Genomic DNA, 17781 nt, shown 5'->3' on the forward strand with positions numbered 1-17781 from the left:
CAACGATATTGAAAGGATTATTTAAATTTTTAGGATTACACCCACCAGGCATAACATTATTATATTATACCATTATGATTCTATCTGAAACACTTAAACTAGTACTTTACGTTTTGTCTTTGTGGGATTTATTAGGCAGCAAGTGAACATTCTGTCCTCAAAGTTGATGTGTAAGAAGCAGGAAAAATGGGCAGACGTATGGATTCGAGCAGGGAACAGTCGTGAAACCGACGAGTCATTGACGCATGTAGGAAGTCAAGGATGATCTGTTTAAACCCGTTTTAAAGTAAAACAGCCTCTAGTGGTTGTAAGTAAAAGTACACCGAATATATTAATACAGGGCCATGAAAAGGCAGGCAAGCATCTCTTTTTAATATGCATCTCTTTATTGACATTCATGGCATTTTGCAGATGCTGTTACAGAGACCAAAGTACGGTTATCCCATTTATTCAACTGGGCAGTTGAGGGTTAAGGGGCAGCTTGGTGAGAACGGAGTTTAAACTCATTACCTTCTGATCTGAAGTCCAAGTCGACCAATGAGCTACCCACTTCCCATATATTTAGCCTGCAATTAATATGAACACTGTGTTTTTGAGCTACAGGTTTAACTGGTTAACCCTTATGCCTTTGATAAAGCATCAGTAAGAATTCCATCAGGATCTAAAAGTGTTCATTAATACCATACACACAAGCACTAAGGTCTCTGTTGATTCACACGTGTAATATGTGTCTTACAGTAATTGAGTTGTTATTCTATTCCTTTTCTGTATGTTTTTTTCTAGGGCACTCACAGTAATTAAACTTTTCAAAAACCTTTGACTGTCTGTGCAAACACTAGAGGTATATTAGACACACTTTTTAAAGTAAAAAAATGTAATCTAAGGGCTAGGATGTGTTGCCAAAAAGAGTATTACCCTGTAGAGCGGTGAGGCAGCGATGCGACCCATTATGCCCCTGTGCTGCTTATCAGAAAGATAATAAAATTAATAAAGTAGCCAGCATGGTTGTGCACACACAAACTTAGTTAAAATGCCATTTTCATTGATTACAGAGCAAAAACAATGAATTAGTCTCAAGTCATGTTAGTCGTTGCTTCACTGGTCCTTCTGATTGATTATTGAACGATGGAAATTGATTCTATCTTGCACTACGTTGATGGATTCTGGCCCCGTGATTGGACTTCTCTCCAGCTCTGTGTTGAAGCGGTTATCTCGGAACATTCCAGTTTTCAGGCGATGGCTTGAAAATTTACACTTTCTTCCATAAAAGCCTGTCTGAAATCATAGATAAATAATAGAACAGTGTGACAAGATTTATAATTAGGACCAAAAAATATATATATATATTATACACTTGGGATACTTACTGGCATTTCGTGAACTGTAGGTTTTTTGCTTCCATACGTCTGATTGGTTGTTTGGTAGAGTACATGGGTCTTCTTACTGCAATTAAAAATGCAGTGAGTTTGTGTTAATTCCTACCCACTAGCAGCTTGTTCTCCATTATCACATCCCAGCTATCAACCAGCGTCCAGGAAAGTATGTGTACTTCCTATAGAATATTTGTAGTTACCCAGTGCCTCTTTTTAGTATTGATAGTATGATCACATACATATAAACATTATTACTAATTACAAATCTACCAAATCACTCATACAATCCCACATGAAAATCCCATATCCCATATGTTTCAGTGTGAAATGTAAATGATTTTGCTGATAATAGAAAAAATAGTAAAAATGCTAGGATGAATTTTAGAATTAATTTAAATGTATATTCTTATTTTTCTTATTATTTTGAAAATCATGTTCTGGGAAATGCAGGCAATTTGCTATTAATAACCAACTATATTTAACTAAGTTTGCTTTGCTGGAGTTTTATGATGGTCCCAAATCGATTCTTTTCCTAATGTGAAATATTGCAAATGTACAAAGTGGATGACATCTTCAGTTTACCAAAACAGTATGAGGTAGTAATAGTTTTTTTCCCCACATAAAAACCTGATATTAACTTGATTTCATTGGTAGAATAAAGTTTTATTTGCATGACTGTGTTGTATCATAGTGTTGTACAAAGTATACTTTAACACACATTTAGTATATCTGAATTACATTTAAAACAGAAGGAAAAACCATATCTTCATGGAGCTGGCTTTGTGCACCGGGGCATTGAGATGCTGGAACATGTTTGGGGTCTCCTAGTTTAAGTGAAGGTAAAATGTTATGCTCCCACATGCAAAGATCCTATAAAATTGTGTGCCTTCAACTTTGTGGTAACCGTTATGTGAAGAAGCAGATATGGTTGGAAAAGTCAGGTGTCCCAATACTTTTGCCCACACAGTCACATTGCCCAAAAACGTCACGTGACAAAAGTCTAGCTCTGAAAGCAGCAGACTTCTCGTGTATAAATAAGTAGCGATAAGTAGGAATGAGACAGGTGTAAATAGATTAACCATGATGATGATGGTGATGATGATTAAGATGTGGAACTCCTGCAGCTCACCTGTAACCTTTAAACCAGTCTGGATTGTTGAAGCGTTTGGGCAGATTTTCACCCACCCTGTAAAAGTCGCTGGTTTTCGGTTGCGGGTTTTCATCCGGCTGTTGTTGCTTCATGTTTCTCTCTGTATCTGAAAACTCAGCGTCCATGTCTGGAGCTCAAATCTCCCCTAACACAACTAAAATGAAGCTGCGCTTTGTGTTTATTACCCCCTCCCCTCCCCTCCATTCGGTTGCCAGCAACATCGTATCCAAGTGACGTCATGACGCTCTAAAAGTATGACGTCCTAGAATAGGGAAGTGCGCCCCCCCCTTTTTTTGTTTTTTGTTTTTTTTATATTTATAGGAAAAAACCTACTTAATTATATTTAAATGTTAACCTGATAGAATAAATGTAACATGTAGAAACTATATAACAATTGAAGGGAAAAAACACTATAAAGTGTCAATGATGAAAAGTAAACCTGTGTTCAAATAGAGTACAGGATTTGTGATTTAAATACTTTTAATAGCAGGAAAAATTCAGAAAAATTACTGTAAAGCAAACTCCAAAATCTGCAAAATCCGAATGATTCAAATATTTATTCAAACATAAAAAATATTTTCCAAACAGCTAAGACATATGTGTTTATGACAGATAGTGTCACATTAATACTACTACTACTACTAATAATAATTAATCATAATAAAAATAATGAATAATAATAATAATAATAATATGATTATGTGTTGAACTCTACAATATAATACATTTGACCAGTCACTGCAAGCAAAACCAAAGCTGAATAAGCACAGGCCATACGTCCCAACATGACAAACTATTAAACCATTGCTTTCTCCTATATAATTAGGAACTGCCATTTTATACAGTGCATAGTCAAATAGTAAAAATCACAAATAGTAAAATGCAGACTGATGATCTTCATGATGCTCCTTTTTATTTACTCGACACCATAGCTGTGGCTGTAGTGTCTGGTTGCTTAGTGCCTGCCACAGTGCATTATTACTCACGGTACGAGTTTGAGGCAGGCCTAGCGCGTACCAAAAGTAATAATGAGCTGGGAAGCAGGCCAGTTTCTCTCACATCATGTTCATCTGCTCAGGTACTCCTGTTAGGAAAAAAAAAAGAACAAATGGTGTGTATAGTAATCGACAGAATGGTTCTTAAATGAGACAATTCTGCTAGATTGTCAGTAATAATCATCATAATAATATAAATAATAATAATAAAATAAATAAATAATAATAATAATAATACTGTCATAATATTGTGTAACATCCGGGGTCTATTCCGGCTTCACACCCGGTGTTTCTGACATTCCAGATTCAATAGATAAATTATTATTTTTATTATTATTAATAATAATAATAATAGTAAAAACAATCTGATATATTAAAATGCCAGTAGATACTTTAAGGTTATATCTTTCAGGTAAAGTTTCAGCAAATTTTAATGATTTTTTTTCAATTCAAATCATGAAAAAACAAAAAGAAAACACCAAAAAAAAAAAAATAACAACAAAATCCAACTAGTTATTTAACATCTAAACGACCGAGTTAAAACTACAGTAGTTGGAAATTAGGGTGCAATTTTAGTGTAAAAAGAAAACGCTGCCACGAGGGGGCGCACCAGCGGAAACTGCATTTTTGCATTAATGTGAACGCTGTCAAACTTTCCAGCCAAACTTGTGCTATTTCAAATAAAAGAAAGTATCACCCCCTCTTTTTGTGTTAATAATAATCAAAATGTTCAAAATATCGCTTGTTAATGTGTATATAGTAAATCGAGGAATTTCGCACTAGGGACATTCTCGGTTCACATTTTTGCCCAAGTCTGTTTTTGCCGACAAAAAAACCCTAAAGCACTCTGTAGAAAGTGTGAAAATGATCTCCAAGTGGTTACTTTACCTGATCCAGATGTTCCAGATGTGCGAAGCCGGGTCGATGGTCCGAGGTTCGGAGAAGTGGTGTGGGGTTTGGTGTGAGGTTTGGTGTGAGCTCTGAGCCTGGAGCCGCACTGCAGGAAAATGAGACGCCTTTCCCAACGATGAGCTGCTTTTTATTTGCCTTCCTGTGAAAGCTGGGAATCGGACGGTCATTCCCAAACCGGAATTCCTGTGTGTGTTTGGGACTGATAAAACCGCTGTGGAGAACAGGCTCCATCCTGCCTGAAGCACCTCACACACAGTTTTTAATCCGCACACTCAGTGTGTTTAGAAGCCTTCTCAAATTAGAGGAAGATTTCTAAGAATTTGATTAGATTTTTACTAATGGATCCCTTCTTTAATGGTTTTTTCACATTTCTCATCAAGTGCACTATTTCACAGCTAAAGTAATCACCTGTAAGGAATAAAATGTCAGTATGGTTATAGGGTTGGTGTGATGTGGCATGAAGCAACACAATTGTTACCACCTGGATGTTTTCTACAAGGACAACACAATTAATTTCCATGCCGAGCTGTGTTTTATTTCAATTTATGTAAATATCTTTTCTAATAACTGAAGACAAACAGGTCATGCATTTGCATTTCATTCCTAGATACATTTCATGTCATGAAACATCCGTGAAATAAGATATTTCCAAAAGTATTGGGTCACCTGACCTTTCCTGTTATATGTGGTTCTTTTCCAAACTGTTACCCCAAAGCTGGAGACATTCAATTTCACAGGATGTCTTTAGATGCACTATAATACAATTTTGCATTCACTTAAACTTGGAAACCCAAACCTGTTCCAGCATGGCAATGCCCCTGTGCACAAAGTGAGCTCCTTGAAGATCTGCTTTACATGCTTTGGAGAGGAAGATCTTGAGTGGCCTGCTATAGAGCTCTGACCTCATCCATACTGAACACCTTTGGGATGAATTGGAACACTGACTGCACTCCAGGTCTCCTCACCTACATCAGTACCTGACTTTCGTAATACCCTTGTGGCTGATGAACAAAAATATCCATAAGCACACTCCAGAATCTAGTGGAACATCTTCCCAGAAGAGTGGAGGGAATTATACGAGCATATTGGGACTAAATGGGGAATGCAATATACCATATCTCTGACCAAGTGATTCAATACTTTTGGAAATATAGTGTAACTCCTGTTTTTACTTAAGTATTTTTTTATTAGCTATAAACAGTCATTTTCTCCCTGACAAAGGACAAGAAAAACATTGAATTTTGTCATGTAAAATGTACTGACACTGGAGACTCCTTCCATAACTGTTTAATAAATAACTGCTTATAGTGAGCTTTGTCATATCAGTGATTAAACTGTCTATCTTTATTATATAAAACAAATTAACACCAAATCATAAGTATACCAGAACAAAAGCCATGCTAGGAATTTTTTTTATCAAGCTTTTCACTCCACCAAGACCCTGTTAATGAAATAATACTATAAAACAATTAGATTAGAAACATTAAAGCCAAAACATTAGCTTTAACCTGTGATCTGAATAAGAACTGAGGCCAGTGTTAAAGCTGCTGTTATAGAAAATCAGCAGCGTTGTGACTAATTTGATCTCAAACAGATACGAATCACAGTGCATTTATGAACTGACACACAATACAAAATCATTTCCAAAGCCACAGTGATGAAGCTTTTCAAATATGGCACATAGTATCATTAATTTTAGCTTTTCAAAATCACTGCTTCGAAGCATACATATTTACACTGATCAGGCATGACATTATGACCACCTGCCTAATATTGTGTTGGTCCCCCTTTTGCTGTCAAAACAGTTCTGAAGCATCAGGCATTAACAGAATTACCTTCTTCAGCAATTTGAACTACAGGAGCTCGTCTGTTGAATCGGACCACACGGGTCAGCCTTCACTCTCCACTTTTATCAATAAGCTTCGGCCACTCATGACCCTGTCGCCAGTTCACCACTGTTCCTTCCTTGGACAACTTTTGATAGATACTGACCATTGCAGACCAGTAACATCCTACAAGAGCTGCAGTTTTGGAGATGCTCTGACCCAGTCGTCTAGACATCTCAATTTGTCAAACTCACTTAAATTCTTACGCTTGCATTTTTCCTGGTTCTTACACATTAACTTTGAGGACAAAATGTTCACTTGCTGCCTAATATATACAGTACCACCCACTAACAGGTGCCATGATGAAAAGATAATCAGTGATATTCACTTCACCGCTCATAATGTTATAATGTCATAATGTTAAGCCTGGTAAGTGGATGTGAAGCCATTTACTCTTCATCAAGTGCACATGCACGTAGAGGCATTTTGTGAGTAATTTTCATAATTGATTAGCCCACCACTAAATATTATATCATGAATGATCATTCTCATCATTACTGACCCTGAGTTGATAAGGTGGATGTGGCAGTGATATGAGTGTAACAGACACAAAAGCCATACCAGGATTTTCTTTATATACCTTTTATTCCTTTTCCTTATTAGACTAGAGATATTTGGTTGGGGAGCTTATGTTCAACACAACACAACACAACACAACACAACACAACACAACACAACACAACCCCACCCACACACACACATACACACACACACACACACACACACACACACACACACACACACACACACACATGACCTTATCATTGCCTTTTCACTCTCACTGTTGATATGAGAATTGTCTACCACCCAAATACCATCTGGTCCTCTAGTGGTTCCTTCCAGTGAAGGATGAGGTGGAGTGAAGCCAACAAAGGACATCTGTAGAAACTAGATTTAGCTCTTTAGATTGTACAATATACTGTATGTATTGGTGGCTCCAAAGTCCCTAGTTGTGTCCTGGATTTAGTGTAAAATTTGCATTCATGTTCTGCCTGTGAGGGTTTCCTCCAGGTTCTCCAGGTTCTTTGACCTCATAAAATCTTATTAATAAACTGCTTCTAGAAAGCGTCCACATCCCCAGTGTTCCAAGGATAGACTTCACATTTTTCATGACCCTGATAAGGATAAAGCGTTTACTCAAGAATGAATGAATAAAATGTGGGCATCCGAGGAACCATCAGATAAGTGCACATACATTATGAAAATCAAAAGAAGATAAAGTGACTCAAGTTCCTTCAGAGACGCAGCTGTGGACCTCATATAAATGACTATTTATAGGAATTTCCAGATGAAATAAATGAGTAGGCAGGAAACATAGAAATAAAGCACATCAGGTTTATATTTTTTATTATTATAAAAAAAAAAGAAGAGTTTTTGTATAAGAAATGAGAGACAGACCGTCCTAAAACTGCAATTCTTTTTTTGTCAAACAAGTTTAGTATGTAATTAGTAAAAGAGCATTAAAACAAAAACTCCATGCATCATTAAGCTGCCAGAGCGAATGCTGCTCATGACAATATGGCGGCTTGATCAGTGATCTTAAGTGCTAGTTTCCATAACAAACTACGCTTAAACCAGCCATCATCTAATGTGGAAGAAATGTGGCTTTTTGGAATAACAGAGCAGGAAAGTTAAATTTATGTCCAGAGTGGTGCACAAGGAGTGGAGGAAAGCAACACAGCATTTCCTGTGCAAGAGGAAGCAGGAAGTGGCTGGTGGATGGAGATAGAGGAGAGCGCACAGAGCGAACAATACAAATCTTACCATGTCAGGAAGCGGATCTGCGTCAGCTCTGACTGACAGATTTTTAGAAAGGCTAAGCAGTGCCAAACCCGCAAAGGCCTGAGAAAAATCACAGTTTCTTGCTAAGGCCAGCCAGCACATTGTATTTGTTCTTCTTTTTTGATTGAGAGTAAAATTAATTTTGGTTCATTGGAAAAACAGTTTCATGTAAACATGAAGGCTGTGATGTGATGAGCTCTTTGGGAAATGTTAAATCATCTCTTCAAAGAGAGTAAACCAGTGTGTGAGTATCAGTGACTTTAACACAGTGGGAGGAGTTGTGCTCAAGTGAGAAATGTCAGACTTTCACAATGCCATGGTTCCAGGAAAGTGACTCCCCTGCTCACAGATATTGACATTTGTTTACTGCAGAAGGATTACCTGATCAAATTCATTAATCAGCACTAGGCATGTGTGCAACCCCATCTTGACTCAATTAAAAAAAAGGTCATTATGCTAAAGTTGCCTCGAGGAAGACCTGATTTTTTGTTAGAACAATGCTATAAGAGATGGCAAGTTAGGCAACCTTAAAGTCATGTTAAAAAAAAAAAAAAAAACGTCGAGCAACCTCTTACGCTTTTTGCATGATTAAAATGGTAATGATTTGGGTTGATTATTATCTTGCAGAAACACTTCCTGACCTCTTCAGGGCAAGCTGTAATGAGTGAGTCTGGCAAGCACATGATTTCAGCTCAGACATGCATGATGCAGCCTCCATGAGCTGCCACCATTCCTTACTAGTTACAAAACAGCCCCTACATTCAATGCTGTTTAATACTGACTTTTATGGGTACAAGTTTATGACGGTTGAAGTAGGGGAAAGCTCGTTCATTTAGTAGAAATATTCATCGGAACAAACTGCAATTTAAACATTATATACAAAAGTATCCCTGTTACGGTAAAAAGAAAGCAAATTTTCTGTTTAACTGTACAAAACTTAAATAATCTGCAGCTTCACTGAGTTTAACATCAGCATATACCAGTACATCAGTGTCTACCATATTTATTTAAATACATACAGGATTCCTAATTATTACAATAAAAGTATTTTAAATAAAAAAAACGATTTCTTATTATAAACATACTGCTAAAAACATTTCTAGGTTCAGCGTTTCCTGGCTTGATGAACAGAAACTCCCACAATTAGGCAGGAAATGAATCCTTTGAGAACGTAGGGGGGTTAGGGAGGGATACAAAAGTCTTGTGATATTTGGGTGGGGTTGCAAAACATATCTTTAAAAAAAAAAAAGAAAAAAAAAAAGAAGTATATAAAGAAACAAAGCTATTCAAAGTTGATCGACTTGTTTTGAATTCCTCAGCATCTGAGAAGCATTGCATTCCACAGTTAGAAAATAAAGCCCAAGACAAATACAGGAAATGATGTAAGAAGTTCTCCTCTTTATCTGCCCTTCCCAGTCTTCACCTGTTGAACTAATTACATCCCTCTAAACCCCCAATTCAATTGTGGGGCCCTGCAGGAGGAAAACATTCATCTGCAAAACCATGCATGTCTCTCACACACACACAGCAGGACACAGTGTTTGGGTGGTGTGTGCTTTTGTATGTGTAGGCAAATTACACTTAAACTTTAATTGGTAATTATTATTACAATTTTATATTTAAAATCCCAAGCATTATTTACCAACCAGTGCATTGTAATATCACATCAGACTTTTAATCAAAGTTCGGTTCTATTTTGTTCTGGAGGGCAAAACCCCTTGAATGAGTTTTTGAATTGAATTGAAAGATTAAAATGCCTTTGAGAGCAAACTAGAGGTTTTCACAGGAACATATTTTTTTTAATCCCACTCCTACAAAGAAAAAAAACAAAAACAATCCCATTTGCTCCTGGAAAGAAAAAAGGAACCAATCTGGCTTGCTCTTGCCCACTCCCATAAAAAACTGCCACCCCTGCAAAATGTCTGCCCAGTTCTTTTTATTCCTCCTAAAAAAAAAAAAAATGACAAAAAAAAGATAAAAAAAAGAATGAAAAAAATCATGCCTAAAAAATAATTTGCTCCTGCAAAAATAAATTACCGATCCTATTAACACCCTGAATATTATGACTAATCCCATCATTTCCCACAAAAATGTTTGACCACCTAATCCCGCATAAAAATTGACCAATTTTTCCCAATCCCACAAAACTGTTAAAAAAAAAGGTGTTTTTTATTCATCACATGTACTTTACAGCACAATTAAATTCTTTCTTCACATATCCCAGCAAAGGTTGGAAGCTGGGGTCAGCCATGATACAGAACCCATGGAGCACAGAGAATTGAAGGCCATCCTCAAGGGCCCAAGAGTGGCAGCTTGGTGGTACTAAGGCTTGAACCCAGACCTTCCAAACAGTAATCCAGTGCCTTAACCACTATGCTATCAGTACCATCCCCTATAATTAGTGCTAACAAATTCGCTGCAAAGGCTTGTCCTGCATACATTTTGACCCATTCTGCTCACTCCAACTTCAAGACTGACCAATCCTAGGGACTCCCACAGGACAACAATATTGTCAACAATATTTCATGCAGCTTGAGAATTGATGTGTACCTTCGACTACCCTGTGTCGCCATCTACTGGCTGAATTAATGTATTTATTAGGGGTGTCCTCAACTAGTCGACTGATCGTCGAATTGTGTGTGTGTGTGTGTGAATCTCCCAGATATTGTTAAATATTGTTAAATATTTAAATCCCTGCAACCAAAATGCTCCTGTGTCGGTCACAGATCATGGAAAGTGAAACTTAAATCTGGGGTGGTCGGATTTATTCAGGAAAATTTTATTAAAAGTTTTTTCTATTCACATTTGTATTTGGAACATTACCCTAATAGGCTGTATTTAGGTTTTGTATGTAGACATTGAATACACCTATTTAACAAAAATGGCATGATCCTTGATTTATAAAACCTCTGTGAGATTGGTAGTTAAATCAGGATTCTCCTATCAAAGCATTGTATCTTTGAACACTTATTGATGATTTGATTCAAGAAAAAAAAAATATACAGTATATATATATATATATATATACAGGGAGTGCAGAATTATTAGGCAAATGAGTATTTTGACCACATCATCCTCGTTATGCATGTTGTCTTACTCCAAGCTGTATAGGCTGGAAAGCCTACTACCAATTAAGCATATTAGGTGATGTGCATCTCTGTAATGAGAAGGGGTGTGGTCTAATGACATCAACACCCTATATCAGGTGTGCATAATTATTAGGCAACTTCCTTTCCTTTGGCAAAATGGGTCAAAAGAAGGACTTGACAGGCTCAGAAAAGTCAAAAATAGTGAGATATATTGCAGAGGGATGCAGCAGTCTTAAAATAGCCAAGCTTCTGAAGCGTGATCATCGAACAATCAAGCGTTTCATTCAAAATAGTCGACAGGGTCGCAAGAAGCGTGGAAAAACCAAGGCGCAAAATAACTGCCCGTGAACTGAGAAAAGTCAAGCGTGCAGCTGCCAAGATGCCACTTGCCACCAGTTTGGCCATATTTCAGAGCTGCAACATCACTGAGTGCCCAAAAGCACAAGGTGTGCAATACTCAGAGACATGGCCAAGGTAAGAAAGGCAGAAAGTCGACCACCACTGAACAAGACACACAAGCTGAAACGTCAAGACTGGGCCAAGAAATATCTCAAGACTGATTTTTCTAAGGTTTTATGGACTGATGAAATGAGAGTGAGTCTTGATGGGCCAGATGGATGGGCCCGTGGCTGGATTGGTAAAGGGCAGAGAGCTCCAGTCCGACTCAGACGCCAGCAAGGTGGAGGTGGAGTACTGGTTTGGGCTGGTATCATCAAAGATGAGCTTGTGGGGCCTTTTCGGGTTGAGGATGGAGTCAAGCTGAACTCCCAGTCCTACTGCCAGTTTCTGGAAGACACCTTCTTCAAGCAGTGGTACAGGAAGAAGTCTGCATCCTTCAAGAAAACATGATTTTCATGCAGGACAATGCTCCATCACACACGTCCAAGTACTCCACAGCGTGGCTGGCAAGAAAGGGTATAAAAGAAGAAAATCTAATGATATGGCCTCCTTGTTCACCTGATCTGAACCCCATTGAGAACCTGTGGTCCATCATCAAATGTGCGATTTACAAGGAGGGAAAACAGTACACCTCTCTGAACAGTGTCTGGGAGGTTGTGGTTGCTGCTGCACGCAATGTTGATGGTGAACAGATCAAAACACTGACAGAATCCATGGATGGCAGGCTTTTGAGTGTCCTTGCAAAGAAAGGTGGCTATATTGGTCACTGATTTGTTTTTGTTTGGTTTTTGAATGTCAGAAATGTATATTTGTGAATGTTGAGATGTTATATTGGTTTCACTGGTAAAAATAAATAATTGAAATGGGTATGAATTTGTTTTTGTTGTTGCCTAATAATTATGCACAGTAATAGTCACCTGCACACACAGATATCCCCCTAAAATAGCTAAAACTAAAAACTACTTCCAAAAATATTCAGCTTTGATATTAATGAGTTTTTTGTGTTCATTGAGAACATGGTTGTTGTTCAAATTAAATCCTCAAATAAAATTAATCCTCAAAAATACAACTTGCCTAATAATTCTGCACTCCCTGTGTGTATATATATATATATATATATATATATATATATAAAAACATGGAAGATCGTTTTAAATATTTATAAAACAGAATCATCTATTAAAAGTAAAAATAATTCAGATTTATATACGACACTCAATGTTGACACACAGCAGCGTATTTCACAATGGCCTTTAATTCGATTAATTTGCACATAAAAAGGTGATGCATTTTACAATGGTTCTGTTCTGAAAACTGGAGTAGAATTAAGCTCTATTATTACTAATAAACAGGGAGCAGCTGAGATCAACACTGACGTTACAAGCCGGTGATATCTTGGCAGTTTGGTGTTTATGAGAAAGTCTTGAGGTGGAGGGAAGAGTCAGAGAAATCCAAAGCACAATACAGATAATGCGCACGCACACACACGTGCTCACGGTATGAGCGCACTCACACACACACACACACACACACACACACACACACACACACACCCACGCACACACGCAAGCAGCTCAGCATTGCGATACTCTTTCTATATAAACAAAGATAAACCACAATGTTAGTCATTCAGAGCTGATTCGAACTGCAGCCCAAAATCCATCCAAAATGAGGTAACTGTTTGTTTTGAACATCAACTCAAATTACTGAAAATGAACGTTTGATCAGAAAGAAGCATCTTGATTTTCATTTAAAAAAAATCTAAACAAATAAATACATAAAATAACTTAGGGAGCATGAAGCAAGTGGCCATGCACGAGTTGCGAAAGAATGAAAACCTTTGTTTTTTGAAAGAAAGAAAGTAAAACCACAGGCACGAACACAACTGAAGAAGCAAGTTCACCCATCAGGAAGTGAAGGCAAAAACTTGCTGGACCCCTAACACTGGCACAGACAAAGAGACGGGGCAAGCATGCATGCGCAGAAACACAGCACCAGCTGGAGAATATCATCAACATCGAGTGAACACACCACTACAGCTACACGACACACAGCTATGGCCAAGGCCACTGAGCCCACAGAGAGAAAGAGAAAGGGGGGGGAGAGAAAGGAAGGAAGGAAAGATAGAAAAAAACACAACAATGAGAGAGATGAATGGAGAAAAAAAAAGAGAGATGCAAACCTGAGGAAAACTAAGAGACAGGAAGAGGAAGACAAGAAGAAAGAGACAGGAAACTACAAAGAATATTAGCACTTTTTCACCAGACAGTGGGGTCCGATAACAGATTACTGATTCCAAATTTTGTCAAGTGAATTCTCGGTTCTGATTGGCCACAAGGTGTGGAGTTGCTATTTTCTAGAATAGAATATATTCTAGAATATAATATTTATATTATATTCGTTTGTTGTGTCTATAGTAAATAACTCAATTACATGGGGTGGACTTTCTAGAAAAATCTAATTATGAACAGCTTTATATGTGTAACTGCGATGGTGAAGCGTCCTGCAAGGAGACATATATGGAATGGAATTAATGGAGTCTTCAGTGCTTTGTAACAGTCAGAGTAGTCTGTAAAGTGTAACAGTAAGAAGTCTTTGCATTTAGCAGTGTTTGGGTTTTCTGGGTTCACCAGATCTTTTTTATTATTATATACATTATATAAAAATGGAGAAAATTGTGAAGGAGAGAGAGAAATAAAACCTGACTATAGTTTGTGATTACTATAAAGGGAAACAATCACATTTGAGGCTTTTAAATATCTTCCTATAAGAACAAGCGTTGGATTATTCACTCGCTACTGAATGTGTGCAGTGTGTCTGACTCAATTCATAAGAGATTATTATGATTTGATTATTCCTTTTTGCTTTTTTTGTTGTTGTTGCATTTTAATGTAAAAAAAAAAATTTGGCACACTTTTTTTTAAAGGAAAATAAATACTGGCACCCTCGACTTGCTGTGAGGGACTACTGGCAGCCGTCCCTCACAGCCATTGCTACGGACCAGTATTAACAAAGTGCTCTCCTTTTTAAACACACAACCTTCAAAAAACTCCACAAAATAGACTCAACCTGTAGAAAAGGATTTGGACTGGCAACCGTAGGATACTGTGCCACAGTGTCTGGTGTGAAAGTGCTATTAGTATGAGAGAGAAAGGGGGGGGGGGAAGAAAGAGTGTGAAAGAAAAAAAGTGAAAGAAAGATATGGGGTATAGACACATTACAGGGAAGAAAGTGAGCATGAGTGAGTGAGTGAGAACAAATGGGAGAACGTGAGTGAATGAGTGAATGAGTGAGGTGGCACTGCTTTCATCGCTGTGAGGAAAGAGTGACCGACTGAAGGTCTGCAACTCTAAAGGTCTTCAACCACTTCACTCACGAGTTTTAATAAAAAAAAAAAACACACACCATGATACACCTTTTAAAAAATAACAGCCCCCACCCCCCAACCCCACCCTAACATGTTTAATACCTTTCAATTTTCATTTTATTTTATTTATATCCTCAAGAACCTTCTGTAGGCCAGAGGAAGACAGCAGCTAATGGATCATGACAATGCTGACCGGCTTGACCAGGAGCACGTCACTGTCCTGTCTTTGATTCTGAGTACCAGACTTTAGACCTATTGACTCTCATTCAGCAAGCAGCTACTACACAAGGCTGAGAGGTCCAGGCTCACACGAGAAGCAAGCTCTGCAAATCATTAGCACACGATTTATTTAAAAAAAGGAAATTTTAAAAATATTTAAAAAACAAAGAAACCAAAAGATCTCAGACACTATTCCGAGCAGTTTTTTTTTCTTTTTTGCCTCTGGCCCGAAGACGAGGAGCTTCAGAGTTTGTGTTAAGATTGGATCGGCCTGTCAGACGACCTCACACCACACAGCATCTCTCTGACTACGCATTAAAGAGGACGATGTTTCACGCACGGACACTTGCCCTGCCACTCCTGTGCCAGCCAAACGCTTTTAGGGATCTGCAAAGAAAAGAACAAAAATAAAGAAAAAAGCAAAGAAAAACAAACAAACAAACAAAACCACACAAGATGTTAGATATGTGGCATAAGAATACCGTCATTTCTTTTGACTTGATTTTTCTGTTTTGGCCACAAGCAGGCGATGTGACTTTTACAGCTTATTTGATAATAACATGAGTCGAAACGTTTTTATTCCATCCTGCTTCTATTTCATAGGATTCTACAGTAGGTAATACTGACTTGTGAGTAATCTTGTGTGGTTCTGTAAAACTTCCCGGGTTCCATGCTGACCCCAGGAGAACCCATTGAGGAAAAAGCCAGCTTCTATGACGGCGCAATTTATTGCTAATACAACCATTGTTTCACTATGCGACTTTGTTGGAAGGTCTCAGTCTGCGTGAAGATATCTGGACAATACGCATGATACCTGGTTGCGAATACTCTGAATCCAAAAATACAAGACTAACCCATGACGATACGCCGTTACCGTTTTCCTACATTCATTCTCGCGCGCATGTCAATCAAAATAAAAGTATGTTAATATTTCCTGCTGTATCAGTCTATAAAGCTGTGAGGCAGAATTTACAGCTAATATTGCTTCAAAGAAAAAAAACATTAACAAGCTTCAATATTACAGCGACAGAAAGCCTGTATGTGTTCAAAACCATGCAGAAGCAGCTGCAGTCACATCGATATGATCATCATAAATTACAAAATGTGCTTTTTTTTGTCTTTGCCTCATTTAAATCTTCATGGAAACGTCTTCGACTGGCCTGCTCTACCAGTGAGAGGTACCGCATGCAAAATGTCAAGAAAATGACCCTTTGATTCTCTCAGCACATCATAAAACGGCATATTTTTTTCTTAAAGCTCTTTAACTACACTAGCTCAGGTTAGCTGCTGTCTCGAAACAGAGATAATGGAAAATGTAAAGCTATTTTGAGCGAAATTTGTTATGAGCATGCAGGATAAGGTTAATGTAGCATCATTTTTTTGTTTTTTTTGGATTATACACATTTAGTTAAATCCGTATGCTTGGCGAAAAATGTATTAGTTAAACAAATACAAAGAAATAAGTACCTGAGTAAACATTAGACTAGACATTTTGTTCTTTCATGCTCGCTCATAGAGAATTGACAGTGATATATAATTTAGGAATTTAACAGTAAAGTACAGAAACTGTCATAAAAATCGATTCTTTTTTAAATACAATCTGATTTGACTGAAGCCTCACAACACCTTTATTGCTGACAGTCAATCTCTTTACCAAATTGAAAGAATTCACATTAAGCTCAAAAAACTTTTTTTTTTACCTGTGGCTCAGCCATAGACATAAAAAAACCACATGGATTTCTTTTTAAATACAAAAAACAACCACGATACCCAAAGTTATGATATGAAATGTAGATTAAGCAGCGTTTTCTACTAGCGCACCTCAAAGGCGGCTCTATTGCCTTCTCATCCTTATGGGCACAAAAGTCTTTTTTCTTTCTCCCATTCACACTGAAGGACAGAAAAATAGTGAGAGAGAGAGAGAGAGAGAGAGAGAGAGAGAGAGAGAGAGAGAGAGAGAGAGAGAGAGAGACGCAAAATAAAGACGCCTAGAAATACCGGCATAAATAGTCTCATATGATATGTTGCACATTTCAGAGTTCGATCCACGTCCAGTCCTATAGGAAGGATGTGGTTTATCGCATAGCACGTAGTCCGTCCGGCTCTCTCTCTCACATACTCATATGCAAGGAAAAAAAATTTAATAGAAAGCAGAAATGGTCTAAAGTGAACATTATTACACACCGCCCTCCTGGCCTATAAAAAAAGCCCGAGGACAGGGATAGTCAGAGGAAGGCGCTGATGTCTACGCATGTTGTTTTATCTCTGAGGGTTAAATGTAGGTCATGGCACCTTTGGAGTTGGCATCGAAGCAGAGCTTGATGTAGGACGTGGGCACGTATCCTTCCTCGTCCTCGTTCCTGCGCACGCGAGTCCAGCCATCACCTTTGTCCTCTTCGATCACGTACAGCATCTCGCCTTCAGCCATTGGGATCGTACCCTCGTTCTGACCTAAAGTGAGTGAAGGGATGAGGTAGAAAACATGCTTTAGAAATATACACACAAATGTTCATATAGTACAAATAACATACTGATCGCAGTGAACCCTACTGTGCACCTTTTAGATTAAAAAATACATAAATTGTGCTTAGAGACAATTGTATAAGTGG

The 17781-nt window shown here is 37.8% G+C and overlaps 2 protein-coding genes and 1 long non-coding RNA gene across 12 annotated transcripts in view; all 3 read right to left on the reverse strand.

Annotated features, from left to right (window-relative positions):
• Positions 1-365: 365 nt before the first annotated feature.
• pierce1 (piercer of microtubule wall 1) lies at positions 366-2722 on the reverse strand. Its single transcript, XM_046872227.1, has 3 exons — positions 2503-2722; positions 1368-1443; positions 366-1275 (listed from the first exon to the last, which is right to left on the reverse strand). The coding sequence occupies exons 1-3, from the start codon at positions 2646-2648 to the stop codon at positions 1096-1098; spliced, it is 402 nt and encodes a 133-aa protein (XP_046728183.1). The 5' UTR covers positions 2649-2722; the 3' UTR covers positions 366-1095.
• Positions 2723-3061: 339 nt separating this feature from the next.
• Positions 3062-4640, reverse strand: LOC124400412. Its single transcript, XR_006928379.1, has 2 exons — positions 4407-4640; positions 3062-3607 (listed from the first exon to the last, which is right to left on the reverse strand). It is a non-coding gene; the product is annotated as an uncharacterized LOC124400412 (long non-coding RNA).
• An 8181-nt stretch (positions 4641-12821) lies between these two features.
• fnbp1a (formin binding protein 1a) overlaps positions 12822-17781 on the reverse strand; it is a 32725-nt gene continuing 27765 nt past the window's right edge. For 9 of the 10 annotated variants that reach the window (XM_046871066.1, XM_046871070.1, XM_046871071.1 and 6 more), the window contains one exon: positions 12822-17623. In XM_046871066.1, the coding sequence (XP_046727022.1) occupies positions 17445-17623 (179 nt within the window). In that variant the 3' untranslated portion in view covers positions 12822-17444. The remainder of the gene's footprint in view (positions 17624-17781) is intronic. The other variant, XM_046871069.1, reaches the window with a different exon arrangement.

Source organism: Silurus meridionalis, chromosome 17, assembly GCF_014805685.1.
Source record: "Silurus meridionalis isolate SWU-2019-XX chromosome 17, ASM1480568v1, whole genome shotgun sequence".
NCBI classification, from domain to species: Eukaryota; Metazoa; Chordata; class Actinopteri; order Siluriformes; family Siluridae; genus Silurus; species Silurus meridionalis.

Bases quoted from the DNA above. Each gene is read 5' to 3' on its own strand.
- pierce1 (XM_046872227.1), bottom strand. From the start codon at position 2,648: ATGGACGCTGAGTTTTCAGATACAGAGAGAAACATGAAGCAACAACAG. The intron at 1,444-2,502 runs GTGAGCTGCAGG...TTTTAATTGCAG, and splicing joins GACTGGTTTAAAGGTTACAG to TAAGAAGACCCATGTACTCT. The intron at 1,276-1,367 runs GTAAGTATCCCA...CTATGATTTCAG, and splicing joins CTACAGTTCACGAAATGCCA to ACAGGCTTTTATGGAAGAAA.